Source organism: Meleagris gallopavo, chromosome 5 (assembly GCF_905368555.1).
Source record: "Meleagris gallopavo chromosome 5, MGAL_WU_HG_1.1, whole genome shotgun sequence".
NCBI lineage: Eukaryota > Metazoa > Chordata > Aves > Galliformes > Phasianidae > Meleagris > Meleagris gallopavo.
In genome coordinates, this window is record NC_139408.1 from 30,923,497 (window position 1) to 30,943,496 (window position 20,000).

Here is a 20,000-nt window from a genome sequence, read left to right on the forward strand (position 1 = left end):
TGGAATACTGATGTGGCCAATCTTCAGGCCAAGATTCAGTGAGGAACATTGGAATGACTTAAGTTCATTCTTAGTTGGCAAAGCACTTCAGTTCACACTTATCTTTAACTTGTGATTATTGAAGATAATAAAATTTATGTATCCATTTAGAATTAAGTAAGAGCTTTATTGTTTTGTTGAATGGCATCCATAGTATGCTATGAAGAAGGTAGCCCTGCCTGCCATCACCAAAGGAGACTGTTTTTATATAAGGCTGCGTGACAAGGTAAAATACGGGGAAAACTTTTTGAAGAAGCTTTCCTCATTCTCACTTCCCACTCCATATCCTCCCACCTTTCTAAATTATCCTTTTTACATCTCAATTGATGGAAAGACAAAGAAACCACTGTAACTGATGAAAGCTGCAAAGTGTAGAAAAATTGAAAGGAGTAAGGCTCGTAAAAGCAAGCCTGGTCCAGTTTAAAAATATAAAGCAAAATGAGCAGAAGAAAGCTTAAAAATGTACACTGATATTGAAGGACGAAGAGTACTATAAGCACCATTGCTGCAGTCTGTTAAAGCATTCACTATAGACAGAAGACTCAAGAAGACTTGGCAAGTAGAATTAATAGAAGAGAAAGGATTAAAAAAAATAAATATTTTTTTCCCATAATTATTTTGAACAGTGGAGCACGAACTTTACTATTCTCACAGTTAGGTGCTTGTACAAATCTTTCTCATTGTTTTGAATGAACTTCAAGCACATGCTAAGCATGTGATTAAATGTCTTTCCTAAATAAAAGTATTTTTCTGAAATCGGGCTGAAGACAGGAACAAAGAGCTTCTTGAACAGAAATTTCTTTTCTAGACATAGGTCTGGGTTCTGCCATGTGTATGTGTGATGCTATATTTGAAAATAGTGTATGCATGTATCGCAGAGGGAGTACTTAATGTGCTTGAAGCTGGCAGCATGCTTGAGCACCCTGTTAGATTGTGGTGAGAGAGAGAAGGTAAAAGCTGTAAAGGAGAAAGAAAATACTTGTGAAAGGTTTAGGCATTTTTCCAGATTGCCTGTATGTTGTAACGTGCTTACTCTTAATGCTGTAACTTGTTATGTAGTCTATTCAGAGCAGAATTCTACTCATATATCTAATGTGACTGTGAAATTCAGATTTTGCTGGTTTTGGGACCAGGTGACATTTAAGGAAGAATAGCTGGTTTTGATGAAAAGGGAATTTTTTTTCATTTATTTTTTGCAGGGAGGGGAGATGTGGGCAGGTTTGACAGCAGGTAAAAGGCCCTTCACATTAGGTTCTTAGGGAATTGAAACCTAAGCTTTAGGAAAAATAGAAGCTTAATTTACTAACTGGTTCATTGGTTTTAGGGAATATAGTGAATACATATTTGGTTTTAGTAAATAAACATCTTGAAATGAATAAATATTATAAAAACAAAAAGCATTACATTATTGAGTTCTTGCTGTAAGAATTAAATGCAATAATTTGATTCTTGCTGTGGTCCTGCAGAAAATAATAAGTTGAAGTACATGCTAGAAGTATGCATTAGAATCATTTATTTCATACCTCAGATAACCTTATTTGAAATTGTAAAATCTCAGATATCTTTTTTACATCTCTCTTTCCTTTCTGTATTTCTGTAAAGTCATTATTTGTTTGAGCTTCAGCTCTCAAATTATTTTACATTTTTTTATGTGCTTTTTATTAGTATTCAATCAGTCTAGATATGTGACAATTCTCAAATAAAGAAGGTGCTCATGTCTTTCTTGGTCATACACTGCCATTTGGACAGTGTTCAAGTTTAGCTGAATATTAAAACCTTAGGAGGATTATTCCAAATGGTATCTGTAGATCAGTCGTTTTCAACCTGTAGTCTGCCATCTGGGAATCCGGATTATTCCTGAGTGGTCCAAAAATGCACTAAAATCCAAGCCTACTTCAGTTGTTTAAGTTCACTACATATATTTTATAGAAATGCTTTAAGACTTTGAAAATCAGCAAGGTTGCAAACCCTTTTTTGGAAATTTATTCATCATTTGCTCAGGATATTATTAATCTTTCCAAAAAGCAACCGATAACTATGAAGATTTTTGCTTATGTTAAGCAGCAGATGGTTTCTTCTCGGTAGCTCCTGACTGGAAAACATAAGTGTTTTTTTTCCAAAATGCTTTCATTGAATTTTCCCTAAAATTCCTTGAGATTTTCCTTTTTATAAGGAAATAACTTTCAATATGCGGAAAACAGACCATAGAAAAGGCCTTTCATCAAGCAAGACTGAAGAACAACCTTGTGTCAGCAGATAAAGTGTAGGCAGAAAATTATGAAAATGTGCTACAGAAAATTAAGAATCCACAAACTGAAATGTAAAAAAATATTAATTAGCAATGGAGATTTCCCAACTACAGTTGCTTCTCATAATTATGATGTAGATGAGGAAAGAATCAACCCCATGAGTTTTTATGAGGAAGCCCCAAAAGTACTTAGATCAGTCACCACAGCCCAGAATTAAATCTCGAGACAGGGTGGAGACCTGTTGATTTTGGGGGAAAAGTGCCAGAGCCAAATTCAAACCCCAGACTCTAACCCTTGGGCATCTTCTTAATTAGATGCCATTTTTTGTAGACTTTCAGTTGCAGCATTTTTTTTTTTATTTTTTTTTTTAATTAAGAGTCTGGTAATGCTATGTAAACACTGCAGGGTTTAGCTTGTGAAAGGTTCATGAACTAAACCATGAGGTTTAGTTTGCAGAATTTGGTAACAAAATTCCACCTAAAGTTATATGTAGGTGTCACTCTTTGATGAAAGATAAGCTTCTAAGGAGAATATAATCTTTTCTTACAGAGAGGGGGAATGTGTCTTGCCCACTTTCATCAAGCCAAGGAACCCTTCCCTTGCTGGTGAAGTTATGAATACCTGCAACTTGCATGAGTAATCTCAACTGCTGTCGCAACATCAGATGATATTTGTAGTTGATACCATATAAGTACAGCAGATAGTAGATACCATACAGGTATTGAAAATAGAGTTGCACCAAGGCAAGAAGTGATCTGGGAGTCATTGTCAAGAAAGGTTACACTTTCTCTTGTATCTCAACTTTGATATTGCCCCTTTAAGAAAATGTTTCTGAGGAAAATCCAGAAATGATAAATTTATTCTTATGGCAAATAAAAAACTGGTAGGTGCCTCTGAAATGGGCATGAAATTCAGCGAGGATCTCTGCATCAAGGAGTCAATAGTCACCTCTGTGAGGTGTGAGACTAGAGGAACTAAATAAACAAAGAGGCTGTGAGCTCAAGGGGAAAAAGAAGTTGATGTCCTGGATTTAGACTTGATCTACCTTTGTTGCCTGTGGGAAAGTTAACTACTGACCTAAACATAGTTCTAAAGATACTAAAGTTTTCTGTATTTTTATAACAGTGAAAAAGATGAACGAATATTCGGTTAAAATCAGGAGTCTGAGACCTTGGAAACACACTGCAAAACTAGAAAATCAGGAGTAAACTGGGAATTGTGTAAAATAATTCTGCCTGAAACAGTAGTAAACATATGGAATAATTGGCTAGCGAAGCAAGTAATCTAAATGAGTTTAAGAGACAGCTGGACGTTTTTATCTCAGGAGAGAAAGGACTGAAGGATATAGTGATAAACCAGGGAGATGAGGATGAAATATACTGAAAGAGAAAAGGCTTGCTGAACCTACTTGCCTTTCTCTAGTCAGCAATTTCTAATGTTTGTCAATGCAATACGAAGAGCTGCTTTATGACTATGCTATTTCTATATAGTGTCACCATGTCTAAAGAAGAAACGTTTTGTTTGAGAGGATAGATTTAGCTGATGCAGCCTCCACTGTCAGTTCTGCTGGATCCACCCACTAAACACCAGCTCAGCTGCCCCCACTCGCTCTCCAAAAAGTGGATTATTTACGCTGTAGCTCAACTTTCAATTTACTTAATGTAGTAGTACCTCACAATCATTTTCTTGCAAATCAATGGCTAGTGAAAATGTGAAGCAGAGCTACAGATTTGCAGATCAGCTAGCCTGAAGGGAAAATTTCCTTTATTACAATTTGTCTCCCAGTCATGAAATTTTGAGCAAGCTGTGGTAGAAATATTATCAATATAGGTATTAAGAAATAAAGCCAAATTCATTTGAAGTAGTGTCTTTAGCTAGTCCTGTCTCTAGCTTGATCTAATTTAGTATATAATTTTCTTCATCATCATGATCACACTATCCTTTCTTGCAGAAAATTAAAATAAGATAGAGAGAGAAAAGCACAAATTATAGACAATGGAAACAGCATTCAATTTTCAATACTACGTCTTGCATCCAGGCTCAAAGTTCAATTTCAATGTAAGTCATGTATGTGGTTACCTAACTACTCAACTTCTCCATAACTCAGACATTTGGATGCAAGTTTTATGACTGTAATTAATTGTAGTTTTAACTGATTGCAGATGCAAAATTGCACCTCTAGGAAAGGAGGCCCTTTTAAAAATCATGTTCTTCAGGTTGAACCAGAAGGATTGTACATTAAGTTGAATGAATTTCAAAAAGACCTGATTTTCCACTTACGTGCAGTTTTGCTTTCACTGGTGAAACATCACTGGCTTTAGCACAGTTTTCCTGATTAGGGCTGGTGCAAGTTTAAAAAAAAAAAAAGTCTGCGTCTGGAGTTAGAGGTGTGGGAGGAAGCTGGATGTACTAGTGCTGAGTATGCAGATGTACCGCTTATGTTTGGGAAGAGAGGTGGTATTGCCACGTTCCTCTGTTTAGAAGTGCTGGGATAGATTGGGAATGCCCATTCTGGTGCTAAAATTACAATTGCAATAATACTGTAGCCATTGTGCCTTTGTCCCCTGCTGTGTCTGATGAGCATTTCTGGAAAAAATAATGCCAAATTAATGCTGTTTCCAGAAATTTAGATGTGCTCTGACTGTGCAAAAACAGTCTTTTAAAAGTAAACGAAGCAGGGAGGAAAGGGAAAAGGAAAGGACTGCCAGCTCCAAGTGGAGGCTTACTAGAAACCCTTGAAGTTCAGTTGTACCAGCTCCTTTGCATCTCATCATTTTATTGTGTGAAGGAAGCCTGAAATAAGGATCTCCACTACATTACCATGGGATGCATATTTCTTCGAAGTGTTGTCATGTCTGATTCATATTCCCAATTGCATTTAATGAAGAACAATAAAGCAATGTAGCAAGTTTGTGTAATTCAAATAAGCTTGCACAAAAATAGGCAGGTAGCCACATTAGTTGTGAAGAGGGAAGAATGGGGTCATACCCAGCCTCTATACTACAACTCCGACTCAGAAGCCAGATTACTTAATAGTTCCATTTGGATATGTAATGAAGCTTTCCATTCCTCTTGATAATTGGGACTTTCATTATCCTTTTCCCATCCCATCAGGAGAAAGGATAATAAATCCCAATGCCTACAAATCATGCACTGGGCAAAAGTTCCTTCTTCTGCACTTCAGCATGGAAGTATTTGTAATAGAGACCATATTTGCTCAGTTCTCATCTGCTTGGCAGGTTTATCCTTTATGCACAACAAAACCTACTGAAATCATTTTGTAATCGGGAAGCATACTCTTATCACAGTATATTTTCCATTAGACTTCATGTGTTGGAAACATCTCCTCCCCTCCCCACCATTAATTTTCTTTTCTTCACTTTGATTCATCTCAAAGGTAGCCTTTCTCTTGGGCTAGTTCTGCAGGCAGTGACTCACCAGAGGCTTGTTCCCTAGTGACAGCAATAAGCCTCCCTAGGCTTGCTTAAGAAGATGTTTGCCAAGCCTTTACTGCTCATTGAGAAGACATGGGGTGGAAACTGTCTGAAAGTTGCTGATATTTTACTCTTTGTGTTTGAAAGTTCATTTGTCCTAGCCAAGACAGTGCCAAATTGTGGGTTAGAGAAGGGGGTGTGGAACAGCAGTCACTGGGCTGTGCTGCTGCCTTGCTGAGCTGAGGGAGTTTTCCCATGAAGGAAAGGAAGGACTTGTCAAGGTACTGCCTGCGTGATGGGCATGTGTTTGTGTTTGTGACAGACTAAATTCTTCAAGGAGAAATTTCCAAAAGTTAAACCTTTTTCCTTGTTCGAGTGTGCTATGGCCTCACAGATCTCCTTGGCTTATCCTCAAGATTCAGGATATGCAACAATCAGGATCTGCTCTCTGAGTTAATTCGTCCATCGTGCAGTTTTCCCTTTTGCAGGAGAAAGAGTATTGCAATACTTACCTTGCACCCCACAACAGAGCAAAACTTTATCGGTAATACAAATAGTTCACAGTTCAGAAATGAAAAGATAATGTGAGGTTGTGAGATTTATTTTAGTTATATTTTCTGCAGATTCACATGGTTTGGAGAACTTTGGAAATAGAAGAACATCTGAATGAAGGAGTTTGCATGGCAGGAGGGGATTTCCAAGTCACAGTTTTAGTTGTTTTGAAGATCTCATAGATTACTAGTGAAGAGAGAAATATGTCTTTTTAAAAGTGTGAACGATTCCCAATTTCCTCCTTTGCAACAAAAATACTGAAAACTATTAATAAACATAGAGAAATCACTACTTTAAAATCTGTTTAAAAACATTTTTTGCTGTGCTTTCTTCAATTTCCTGCTTCTTTGTTTTATTGTGATTGTAGCAGAAAGCATATTCTGTTCTTTGTATGTGACTCATAATCATTGTTGCTGACTGTTCATTCAGTTCAGACTTGCTGCTGTGTCCCAGCTCTTGTCCAAGATCTGCGTTGTTCTAGTGTTTTGTTGCAAACACAAGCAGGTTTTGTCTTTTTGTACCTTGCAAGGTAAACACAGGAGAAATGTTACATATTCTATATGTTTACAGGCGTATCTTATCTTTCATATTAGTCACTAAACTATGTTTCAGACTGTTTAAAGTTGACCTTTTGAGTTGTGGGCTTCCTTGAAAAACACTGATAAGCAAAAAAACTTTAAGAGCAATTAGTGAGGGAGTGGTTGTGGTGATGTGAGTTAGCATTGGCTTTTTAATTCAAGAAGGAAGAATCCAAATCAGGCAAAAGTTCTCATTTTTATATAAATAATAAATAAATAAAATTAATTGTATTGGCAAATCAGTGTAGTTTCTTCTACTTGGTACATGTAAGAGGAAATAGCCTATAGTTCAGGAAGAGCATAGGCTGAAAGTGCTTGCCAAGAGCTTCAGTTGTTCTCTTGAGTCAGGAGAGGGAAGCGTATGCCTGAAGAGCAACATCAGTTGACCATGGCATTTTCCAGCTTTCTACCATACTGAAATCCCTCATTAGATAGGTGGGATTTTTGCTGTGAAGGACCAATCCCCACCCCAGTTCCACCTTCCCCTCTTAGTATGCACTAGCAATTTGATCATGTATGGTCACTTATTTCATAATGCTGCTTTGTTTTTGCCCAGGATGTTGTAAATAATGGAAGCACACTGTTAGGGATAGAGTGAAGAAATCTCTTCTTAATGAGTAGTTTATTCACTTAAGGTGGTTTTTTTTTTCTTTTTTTTCCTTTTCATGAATTTCTTGATTATTCACTGAGTGTTTTGTGTAAATAAATCTGAACCTGAGACTGCTTGCAAAATCAGTCCCCTGCATGTACTCATTATTCACTTTTTCCATTTTTTCACTGGTCACCTAGGCTGCATGGTCTGATTTCTGATCACTGTCTATGTGAAAGTAGCTGTAATAATTTTACTAACAAAAGGAAGGATGTTATCAAGTTTTCATGCTCTCATAGACAGCGTGGGAACAAGAGATTGAATTAGGAAGAGGAAAGTTGACAAAAAACAGTGAGAATTTTTTTTCCGCATCTCTCTTGAATCCAGCCTTCCCCTAAAATATCACTGTTAGAATACATAGTAGAAAAATGTGATGAGATTGTAAAAATTCCATCATAGTTGGAGAACAGTAACTCTATATGCACATCGGTCTGTGGAAGAATTAAGGAAGAGCAGAACATTCCAGCACCAGTGTAATAGCCAGATCTGGCACATGGAAGAACAAAAGAGGGGATGGGTTCTATGCTCAGAGAACAAATCAGAAAACTGAAGGACTTAGACTTGTGTCTAAGTTATGATATCCCTGGGCAAAGCACCTCTTATTCTAGATGACCTCTTGGTGAAGTGTGAGCACTGAGCACTGCACTGATATTCGTGCCTGTCCCTGTCAGAGCTCTGCCTTCCAACTGCAAAGCCTATATGACTGTGGATTCAGCAATGCCTCTTATCTTTTATCTTATTTGACAGTTTTCTATTGTTTGTGACAGATCATCAGCGTTATTTTCACAAACACTGAGTAACAGTGTTATGGGGACAATTGTTCATTCCTTGCTCAAAAGGTTGCAGACAGAGACTCCTGAAGCCTCCACTGGCTGTGAGGAGAAAGACCAGTACAGAAATCTGAGCTTCTCATTGTTTTATAAAGAAGTCCTCTATTTGTACATGCCTTCATACATCATCAGCATGTTAACAAGCAAGGCAGTAGTTGAATAAGGTAGAGAGTTACAAGAGTATGTGGTTATGCCAGCCCTGATCCTTCAGGGAAGTCCTAACTTGAGCACTTCTAGCATAGCTGCTGCTGCTCTGCCTCTTCTGTTGCGGCTGGAGCATAGGGCTTGGAGCAAAGATACAGCCTGTCTGCACAAATGGTCGAGATAAAGCAGGAAGCCATTAGTAAATGATTCAGCCCACTCACTCCATCCAAAAAACACTGTTTTGTTGCTAAGTGGAGGGACTTGGAATTAATTTATCTGCAAACATTCACGCAAGGAAAAATCATTTGTGCAAATGTTCATGAGAGAAATGAAAGAGCCAGAGTTCAAAATAATAAACCCTGATCTGTCTCACCTTCCTCCAAGAAACACAGCACTCTTTCATCCTTAGTTAGTAGGGCAAAACAAACATTATTCTGCTTATTGCAGAAGGAGTAGTAAAGGGGTTATGGGTGGATTAAAATGTTATTTTTTATACAATTTTGTTATTATTTTGTAGTGTTTACAAGCATGTCCTTTAATCAAAATTTCTTTGAAATGGAAGTAAGCAGAAGAATTTTTAAAGGAGCTGGAAATCTTTATGCACGATGCTAGCTTTTGAACCAGGAAAGCCACTATTCGTTACCAAAATAACATGTATTGTATTGTTTTCTACACATGCAATGGCTAGGCAATTAGATCCCATTCCTGCGGACTATTGTGCATTCCCTTATAGATAGCAGCAGCTAGCAGGATGAACCCTAGACTGCCTTGAATTTAACTCCTCTTCAGGTCCTCAAAGGAACTCAATGAAATAAGGAAATTTGGTTGAAAACTGCTCATCAGAAATCATCAATAGCTCTGCTCATTGACCTTGCTGCAGAGATTTGTTGCATCATAAAAATAACCACAGTCTGATGTGATGCTGACCCTGTTGTGTCTTTTACATTTTGGCATGAAAAAGAAATAATGCAATCTCTCCACAGGCTACATGTTTATAAAGAATACTGATTGGTTATGCTGGTAATTTCATGTGATAAAGATATTAAAATATTGTCAATAAACCAGAAACAAGTGATGTGTAAAATAATTAACACTAAAGGGAATATAATAAGTTACTATTAAAATCCATAGATGGATTATGTGACCCTGTGATTACAGAGACTATGGAACATATGACTTGGTATACATCTTCTGATCCAAACACCTCATTGCACTCTGTCAGATTACTGGCTTCTGACATTAAATAAAATTCAGGTATGATTTATGGGGTGGCCTCTTGACATGAGCTGGAATCAGAAATGGTTTAGGCTTTGCCAGTGTTCAGCACTGTTTTCATTACCTACTGATATAATGCAAGTATTACATTTAGTCAACCAAATTATGTGTAGTTCTCTGAGATTCTCTCTCATTCCCTGTAGTCATTGTTCCACTTATAATAAAATTATCCTATCAATTTGCCACAAGAGGAAGACTGGAGTTCGCTAAATTACAGCCATGTGTGTTTGTGCTCTAGACAAAGTGATACCAATTAAAAAAAGAAGAAAAAAGAAAGAAAGAAAGAAAGAAAGAAAGAAACAATAACAAAAAATCCCCACAACAACTAGATTCTATTTTTAAATTGTTCATGGAGAACAGTGAGATTGGCTCACAGAGGCCAACCCTGAATTCCAAACACTGGCAATTTCATTTTCCTTAATTAGTAAAACAGTATATATCTAGAAAAAAAAAGAAAAGAATAAAACAATGAGCAAGATGCTAAATAATACGTCAAGAATGACACCTGGCCTCCCCTATGACTGATTAGTTTGAGAGATTTGCTGTGAAGTGAAAGCCTCATTTTGTGCTTCATTCCTCCTCCTCATATATTATTATTTTTTTAAAGACAGTCTGAAAACGGTGTTTTTACTCACAGACAGCCAAACACCCCAGTTCTGACAGCTGAAGCAAAGCCATCTCGGCAGTTTAGCTGTTCTGCCACGCAGAAGACCTGCGCTTGGGAGTGGCCCGGGGGCACGCTTTACGAGTCTTTGATGCTTGGATGTGTCACGGAGGTGATGCGCTCTGACTGCGGGCAACAGCGCCCGCTGGGCTGCTGGCTCCGTGAGCACCAACCCAACACTGAGTTATGATGCAGCATTTGTATGTTGCGGTAGGAGGTTGCTTAGCCCTGTCCTTGGTGGGGAATGAATGAAGTTAATAGCTGTTTCGTGTCCTGTGCAGTAGTACACAAAATGTTCCCTTTATTAAGCTGGCTTGCTATCAGAAGAATGATTTACAGAGATTCTTCAACAACAGCTAGGCTCCATTCTATGAGTAACACAGAATGACTTCCTGGGGCCATCTCCAAATTCTTTTTGTTTACAATCCATGGTTATTCCTCTGAGTTCCAGTGAATTTCTGGGGTTTTTGTTTGTTTTCCCTTAGTAGTTCCTAGCACTTGTGACTTTTGTGTCAGTAAGCATTCAGTGCGGACTCGAAGTTACCAGTATATATAGTTCAATCTTGGCATCCATACCATCTCCTATAACTTCTGAGGCAACAAAGTGCCTGCAGTATGCTGACTTTTGAGTAGATCTCCCACTCCTAATGTCCGTTTGCTGATATTCCTTTTTTCTTCTCTTTTGCTGCTCTCTTCATGTTGCTAACTAGTGTCCTGCTGGAACTCGGTGCTGTTTTTAGACTTCTAATCAGGTAGTCCTCTATGAAGGTAGCTACAGATCTCCATAAGTCTGCCTTACCTTGAATGATATTTTGTAGTTACAGTTAGTCCTTTAAGTGCTGTCATGATTCTTTTCAGGTGCTTCTCACCTACAGCTTTAAGTCCATAGCTCCTTTGCTACACAGCGCATCCTGTTCAGCTGTTTCACTTCAGTGATCTGTTGCCCATCTATTGCCCTTCTTCTGGAGGCAGCAGGCCAACCCTCATGGAAATTATCCCGATTTATCTTTTTATGCTGGGCTCACATTTAGCTCCATGGTTCCTTTACTGCAGTGGTCCAATACTGCAGTGGGAATTAGTTCTTAGCTTTTCTGCTTTTGCCATTTGTCTTCTGTCTGTTTCTGAAAACTGCTGACATGGGGGAGATCGTGTCTTTCCATTTACTGTCTGCTTACAAGAATTTTCCAGACTGACACAATATTATTACATTTTTGCTGCTGTACATGAAGGTCCACGTGCTAGCCTAGGTAATAAATACCTTGCAAAAGTGTGACCAAAGTTTTGGTTCATTTTTCCTGGTTCTATTCTGCATATATTCAATTTAGCAGTAAGCAGATAAGAGAGCACTTAAAATAGGAGCATAATTGCCCTTTCCAATCAGTGTAGATGGAGAGAGGCTCTTCCATAGGGCAGTTCAGATCACAGGTTAACTTGCAACTATTTGCTTTAATTTGCTGCTGGCAGGAGTAACTGACTCTCCAAGCTTCTCTGCAGGATGAACTTGGGCGTAGGTCTGCTTATCCCAAATCAGAGTAACAGTTTACTGTCTGTTAAAAGTTCAATCCAAACTAAATTTTGGATTTTGTGAGGCTGTAGAATCCTTTGTCATCAGCTATGCTTCAAGCACCCCATACTGCTCCACACACATCCTTCACTCGTCTTGCAAGATTGACAAGTGGTTAGACAGAACATTTCTTTACTTCTGTCTTGTATTTATCCCCCAAGCAGTGCTCTATGTGAACTTATTTTACTGTGTAATGACATCAGACTAGCAGCATGCTGCCAGTCATTTACTGAGGCTTTAGCTGATGAAAGCTCTCCTTTTGCCTGCAATTATCTACTCCAATCCTGAACAAAGATAAGATCAGCATTGGAAAAACTCACCCTTAGATAGGGAAATCATGGTCCTCCTGAAATCACTTGGAATCTGAAGAATCAAACTAACAAAAAAATTATATGGAAATCTTTCCACCTGTATTTATTTTATTCACATTTTCCTGACTGCTCTTGTATTCCAGATACCAATGGTCACAACACTAGTTAAGTGGGCTCAGACTTATGTTCAGTTTTGTCCATCGTAGGAGATTCACATAATGTGTTATGGACATGCAACTTACCATAGTATAGTGTGCACTTGTATCTCAATAGCCACTCATTGATAATTGCTTACAGGCATGTTTTCCCTTCATGGTAAATGCAGCATATCTGTTCACCCATCTTGATGATGGGATAAATCTGATTTCCTGTTCTGTAGGGCATTCACAGCTAATTACTAAGGAACAACTGATATATGTATTCAAACTAAATTACCTGAGATTGTCCCTGTATCCTACCTTTTGGTGCATCACAAAGTTAATGAATCCAACCTCTCTCTGAAGAGGGCATACAACATAAACTGTCAAGATTGGCTATCACAGGAAGTCAATATTTGTGGGGATTTCTGAGGGACAGTGATGTGAAACAAGTCATACACGTCCTTCTAGTCACTTTTTCCAATTTGCTTCAGGAAAACAATGTCAACCATGATTTGCAGTGTGAATTTTTTAATAAAGGTATTACTCAAGTACTTATTGAATTTAAGAGAAGTTAATGTGTTAGCTCGTGGTCACACTGCTGCATAGCTAGGTCTAGAGATAATAATTCTCTTATAAGTGAATATCACTGTGAGCTTTTTGGCTGATTACTTGTTCCTAATCTCTTAGGCCACAATACTGAACTTGCAATGCTATGAAAACAAGCTTTTCCATGGAGACAATAGATTTTATTTTCTTATTAGATTAGAATTGGGTTGGATATGGTCCTTGTCCAAAATCGTTTCAGTGAAACACCTTGTGACACAGCTTACACTACAGCACAGTCTGCAATAAAATTATTTTTGGTAAGGTAAGCTGGACGGAAATGTTGTCAGCCATTTTAGAATCATTCAAACATGGAGGTAAGGAAGCAAATATTTTTCTGTAGAGTGTTTAATTTGGTGCTTTTGTAAGCAACTCTGGACAAATTTCTTCTTTTCTAAAACTTGAAACTCTGCATGCCATGCAAAAGCATTTCTGTAAAAACTGGTATTGGTTATAGCGCTTAGGCTAGAGTAAAGTTAGAGGAGACCTGCATCCATAACCTTCACATTCTGACTGGATATAAAGTCAGGTGTTGCCTCTAAAGAGATGAGACACTTATCCTACTGTAAGAGTATCCTCAGAGATCAGGAGTAGAGGCAGATTCATTGAAGGGCTACAGGACTGGTGCCACCAGTGAGCACTATGTGTGGCTGCCTATGCCATGCTGCAACAGGGAGGCTGGGTAACAGTACAGCTCCCACATCACCATGGGGACTGCCAGGGGATCTCCTGTGCCAGTGTGTATTCAAATGAGAGGAAGCTTTCTGAGTACAGAGCTTCATGAATTGGCTTCATGCTTGTTTTCACTATGAGAAGGTGAGTCAGTAGAGAATGCTGAGCCTATGCCTGCAGAGATCACATGACTCTTCTTATACCCACAAAGCAAACTGTTCATGTTCATAACTAATGACAGAGGAAAAGATTCAGAGAAAATGACAGTCTGGTCATACAAATCCTTAAAACTGGAAGGTCTTAACAGATTCCACATAAAAGGAAAATATATCATCCTCTATAATATGTTTATATTTATGGATAAATACTTTGTAACATGCAAACTTATGAATGGTTTTTGTTCTAACTTCTAAAATTGTTTATTTTTAAAAGTTCAAACATATCAAATAATGCAATAGTAAATAAATAAGTATCCTAGGATAAATAGGATTTATCCTATTAAAATACTAGAATTTCAAATGCTAAGATCAAGTAACCTATAACAGCAGCCAGCAAAAGAGGCAGGGTAACCAGGTGAATATATGTTGAGACTCAGCTGATATGGAGCATTTTCTTTATTGTTTCTGAGCTGTTTAGAAAAGTCGCTTCTTTCTGTCTCAATGGCAATAATAATAGTACCATTCCTTGTAATGCCATGTAGTACCATAATAACCACTTATTTGCATGGAGGAACTGAGAGATATCAAAAATACGAATAAGTTTCCAACAATGATCTATTGCTTTGAAGGCTCAGAGGAGACTGTTCACAAAGTTGCTATTTTTGATTGCAAAAACTGTGGTTGCTATTACGAGAATGAATAATCTTCTGGTGAAAATGGTATTTCATTTGAAGCTTGCTTACTGGAGAATGCATACTGCATTCACTACATCAAACTTCATAATTTTTATTTACTTTTGCTATAATTCTCTTATTCATTAGTTGTTCTTATTACAGTGATAGTGGAAGTGAAATATTCATTTGCAGCAGCAGTTATTTTCAGTGACCAATAAATCTTTGAAATACTTGGATTCTGAGCTGAAATTTTCATGCTTATTTTCTTCCCAAGGGCAAATATTTTGGATGTTTACTTTTGAAAATCTGAACCCAAACTGAGTATACAATCTAGTTTCTTCATCTCCATTTGTTGAGTAGTGTATATCTTTTACAAGAACAGAAAGGGAAAAAAACAAGAAATAATTTTTAAAAACGTATTGTGATTTAGCAGCTCAAGCTCTGTGACAAATCATTGAGGCTCATTTGCATATGTCAGGCTCAAAATCTCTGGGATTTAACATCTCATTGAAATAATCATATTTTAGATGAAATTAGCTACTTACACTAGTGTGAGGTGCTTTTAAAGCGTTGTTGTTTTGAAATTTTGTTCTCAGAACTTAGCTTCATACCAAAAACAGCTGCATTACGTACTTGGTTCCAATCTAAACCCCTTGCTAAGATGCTGGAGAAGTGATAGCAGAAGCCTCAGTTGTCATCAAGAATATTAGTCAGGAAGAAAGGCAAAAATAGTACATCGATATTTTGAAGATTACTGGAGAATGGCTGGGCTGCCCCAGTAGAATGAAAGCCTGCGCTGCTCCCTTTGACTTTGGTAACCTGGTTTGTTTATTTAGTAACTGGATGATCAAAGTGAGAAGAACTACAAATTCATTCTGTAGTTCTGATGTCCCCCATCATGTGTGGGGAAAATATTCCCTGCCAAAGTGTAAAGCTAACCTTTATCCTTTTTAAAATCCCTCCTTAAACTTGCCTCTACCTGTGCCTACAAATCACTCCCATCTGTCTTTGGTTAGGCAAATGACTCTTGCTTTTCTGCTAAACTGTTTGTTTTATTGTTACTTAATCCTTCCAAACCACTGCCACCTTCTCACATCTCCCTAAGTGTCCCTAAGTGGTCTGATATGCAGATTGGGAAAGTTTTGGGGTGGGGGCTCTGCTATTTTATCACTACGTGTAGTGTGTCCTTAACTGACGCACTGACTGTGCATCATCATAACACAAAATAATAATAATGGAAAACCAGGCTGTTATAGGCTAGCAGATATTTACAGGGCAAATGATAAATAACAAAGCGGGGGGTTGTGTTTTGTCTAAGCAAAGAAATACGGTTAAATCTTCGGCAGGAACTCGAGCCTGCTCAGTGCATAAATCATTCCTAGTCTTTCTGCTACATTAATGTATAATCAAATTCTAGAAAGACCTAACTCGGTTGCTTGGATCCATAGTTCTTTCCTGTAAGAACAGCCAAGTTGTTACATTTACGTTACATTTAAAATTTTTACGTATCGGAATGGATTTGAATGCTTTCTAAAAAGTACTCTGTTGTAAGTACTGCAGTTGGAACTCTGTCATTAGGAAAGAAACATTTGAGGGTCTGATAAGGAAAACAGGAATGCGAGTAAGGTAATTATCATCACAGCCGACTCTGGGAGTGCAGGAAGTGGTGCTCTGTGGCTTCAATGCTGTTCCTCACAGCCCGAGTCTGAAATGAGCTCGAGCAGTAGAAACATTTCCATTAGATAACTCAGAATAAGTTTTAATATTATTTTTAATCATCAGAACATTTTAAATACTCTTCCATCTATTCATTACAGCAGAAGTGCTTATTTCATTTTTTAACGCGAGCACTTACAAACATTACAAGTGTAATCACCAACAGCATAAAATTATCAGTGATTCAGCTGATGCTGAACTTCTCACCTGTCAAACAGCACAGATTGTTTTCTCCTTTTTCTTAGCTCTTAGGTAAATTTCGCTGCTCAAACCAGACAAAGAGCAGGGAAGAGATGAAAAAACATGAAGCATAAGCATCACAAGGCCAACACAATTTCTAGTTTGTGAATGAAAACAAGGGCTGTAAAGCTAAGTGGGAAATGCTGGCTGGGAGCTGCCTCAAATCCCTGCAAGTAAAAACATCAGGGATCAGAAAGCAAGTTCCAAAGGCAAGTGCATTTTGGAGTGAAAGGCTGTTGATGAATTACTTTGTGCGTGTTTTAATTACCCTATCATCCTGAGATTTTTGTGTATTGATCTGAACAGTAGTAATAAAGCGCTTCCCTCCCCTCACCCTCTTCCAAGCATTAGAGCTTTGTCTATTAGGTATGCTTCTAAGGAGAGAAATTACTCATCTTTGAGACTAGCAAGGAGAAAGGGAGAAAAAAATACAAATGGGCGGGCATGATCTCTTCTGCTATTCAATATGTTTAAATCTAAATTGTTCATATAATTATTCCAGCATGTATTTTCTTCTAGGCTGCAGCCAGGCAGAAAAATTTAAAACATGAGAAATTGGACAATGCTAATGTGAAGTAAAATGTATTTCAATGTTAACATTCTTTTCAATGTCATTTACCAATAGTTATGTATCATACTAAAATTAAAGGAAAATATTAGCCTTGGAGTCAATGTATTAGTGGATTTACAGTAACTAATATTTGAATAACCCTAGGGAGATGAAAAAAAAAAACAGAAAAAAAAAAAGAAATGAGTATTACTAACATTCTGTCAAGAATGGCTCTGGGCAAAGGTGACTAGGAAGGATACCTCAGAACAATTTTGAGAAGGTGTTTTTTTTTTTTTTTTTCTAATCTCTTCAGGGATGTTCTGTAATTCAAAAGCAAACTATTCATTTTGAGTATTAACCAGTATCAATCACAATAATATAAGATGCATAAAATGGCCTTTATTAGTTGATGACAAAAGAGAAAAAAAAGGTGGTTTCACAATAGCACTGTGAGACAAGCATTTTTAGCCTTACATTACACATAAACATTACAGATAAACTTGGATGCACATTTAAGCCTCAGTTCATTGTGAAACTTTTGCTCAGAATGCAAATTCTCTCACCAAATCACAAAGCGAGGCATAGCAGACTTCAAAATAAGGTCTCTGTGCCCAACTTACCACTCAGCCATTGGGACAAGCTGCCTGAAGTCTCCCTAATACCCCTCTTTTTGCAAATGGGGCTGCCAAGGCTGTGCTGAACCTGGTGAAACCAGCAGGTGAGGAAAGACCAGTGGGACCTCAGAGAAACTCTTGCATGAAGGATGGGGCACATGTATGAGCGATGGGATTCCAAATCCCATCTTTACCCAATAATAATTCATAATTAATTAATACTTAACACCCATCTAGTGCTTTACAAGCATTAACTAATTAAGCTAATTCACCTAAGGTCAGTCCTTTGTACTCTCACAATACCCAAGATCTTTTTGATCATAGACCCTAAAGAGTAAAAACAGTACGTCAGTAATGTTAGTTTTAGCCTAGTGTTATTTGGCAATTTTGATCATTAGGGATGGAATTAATCAAATATCTACTGTGTCCCATTTTTACATTTTATCTTCTGTTCTGCATTTACTATTTTTATCTTTATTAATAGCTAGTGCTCAGTGGCCTTAAAGCGTTTCACCATTCAACAGAAACTTTTCTTTCCAGAGACTTATGCTAATTAGTACCTTGTTTGTGGCTCCAGTGTGATTTATGAGCTACTCTGAGTCCTGAATAACAAAATATCAGGCTATCTCCATAACAGTCTATTAATTTGTTTACCTTTCTATCTGTCTACCTATCTGTTGAAATTTAAAACAGTGCAATAATTTTGAGAACAGTGACACTAATGCAGCATCAGATTAAGAGAATGTTACTTTATACAGGCGTAAATGTAATTTAGAGGCACTTAGAGGAAGCTATATACTTAACATGATTCTTGGCCAGTGAAGACAGGTTGATCCCACTCATTTTGGGTTTGCTAATTTGCAGTTAATTAGGAAGATTGATTCTGTTCTCTGATGCATAGGCCCAACCCTAAATGCATTTTTCTGGTTTCCGTGGTACCATGCTACTTATCATTGTCGTGGTACAAGTATAACTGAATGACACAGTTATTTATAAAATATAATACTTGAAGAGTTTGGGAAAGTAAATCTAGTGAACATTAGTAAACAATTTTCTGGTTGACTCTGTAGACTAAAATCCAGTGCATTTAAGGCAACTTTTGAATTACATTCTTTTGAGAAGGTTTATTGCAATTAACAAACCAGAAAGTTGATTTAATCCTCAGCTAAAATAACACTATTTCAGAGTTGGAGGGAAATAAAATATTGACATTTTGCTTGAAGGAACTTGTATCCTTAAATAAATACAGTGGGCATGGCATACTTAAGCTTGCACCTTTTATAGAAGCTAGGATTTATTTTCAATGTGTTATCTCTTGAGGAGATTCTTTCCCTCTTCTCTCAAAATACAAGCTGCTATGAACGGACTGGGGGGAGGAGTGAAGATGTTGGAACAATCTGTGGGTTAGCAGTAAGTTGCTGCTCCCTTAAAGTAGTGGGGAGGCAGGGAGAGAGCCGCACTTCAGACAGGAGTATCAGGGCACAACATCTTGTGGGACTGTTCCTGGCCTGATGCAGGTGTGTGAAGTCAGAATCAATTTTCCTTGTCCTATATGAATTGCTCAATGAGCAGGGCTTCAGAAAGAATATATTGGTCATGTCCAATGTTCTCAAAAACAATTCATGAAAAGTACATCGAGTGCTTACCCTGATTTTGAATTGTTCATTTTTTCTGAGGCTTGGGTTTCAATACAGCTGTAGTCATCAGACTTGAGGGCTGTGAGCCTTCACAAAGCTGCACTGAAAAAAGTCTTCCTGTGTCTGTCACATTGGACTCTGTGCCTGTTGGTAGTGGTCTGATATTGTCCCAGCTAGCTCTTTTTTCTGTACCAGTATTTTCCCTTGCCACTGCGCATAGCTGCTACAAACACACATCATCCCATCTCTAGCCTATCAAAGTCATACCAGGAGTATTCTTGTTCGGTGACACAATTTTTTTTCTGGTCAGCTTGTTTTAATAAAAGCACACATTCTAGTAGTTTTGAATCTGTAAATCTGCCCTGCGTTATCTGCCATGGTAGTACTACACTAATGATTCATAAATAAACAAATTCCTTTATTTATCACTTTATAAATAACTAAGAAACTTTTCAAAATAGGTCTGTTGAAAATTCCTAGGTTCTAAACCAGCATAATCAGGTGCATTGAGTCTGTCTGGAGAAGCACAGATATACTAAACCCGAGAACCTATAGAGGGCCAGAGGCAATTTTTTTTATCCATTTGAGGAAATAAAGAGATAAGAAGGATTGAGATGCTTCCTATAGAATAGTTCCCAGATTCAGTAATTTTCCTTTCAAAATTTCAGTGTCGTGTTCACCATCTTTCTCTTATACCTTAACCTTTC

At 37.6% G+C, this 20,000-nt stretch overlaps 1 protein-coding gene across 11 annotated transcripts in view; it reads left to right on the plus strand.

Annotated features, from left to right (window-relative positions):
* The window catches only part of MEIS2 (Meis homeobox 2), a 167,641-nt gene that overhangs the window by 110,334 nt on the left and 37,307 nt on the right, over window positions 1–20,000 (plus strand). The window contains exon 11 of one of the 11 annotated variants that reach the window (XM_085225091.1): window positions 6,346–9,739. The exons of the other annotated variants lie outside the window; for them this stretch is intronic. Within the exon in view, the coding sequence (XP_085081217.1) occupies window position 6,346 (1 nt within the window). The 3' untranslated portion in view covers window positions 6,347–9,739. Of the gene's footprint in view, window positions 1–6,345; window positions 9,740–20,000 lie in introns of those variants that run through there. 11 annotated transcript variants of the gene reach the window in all.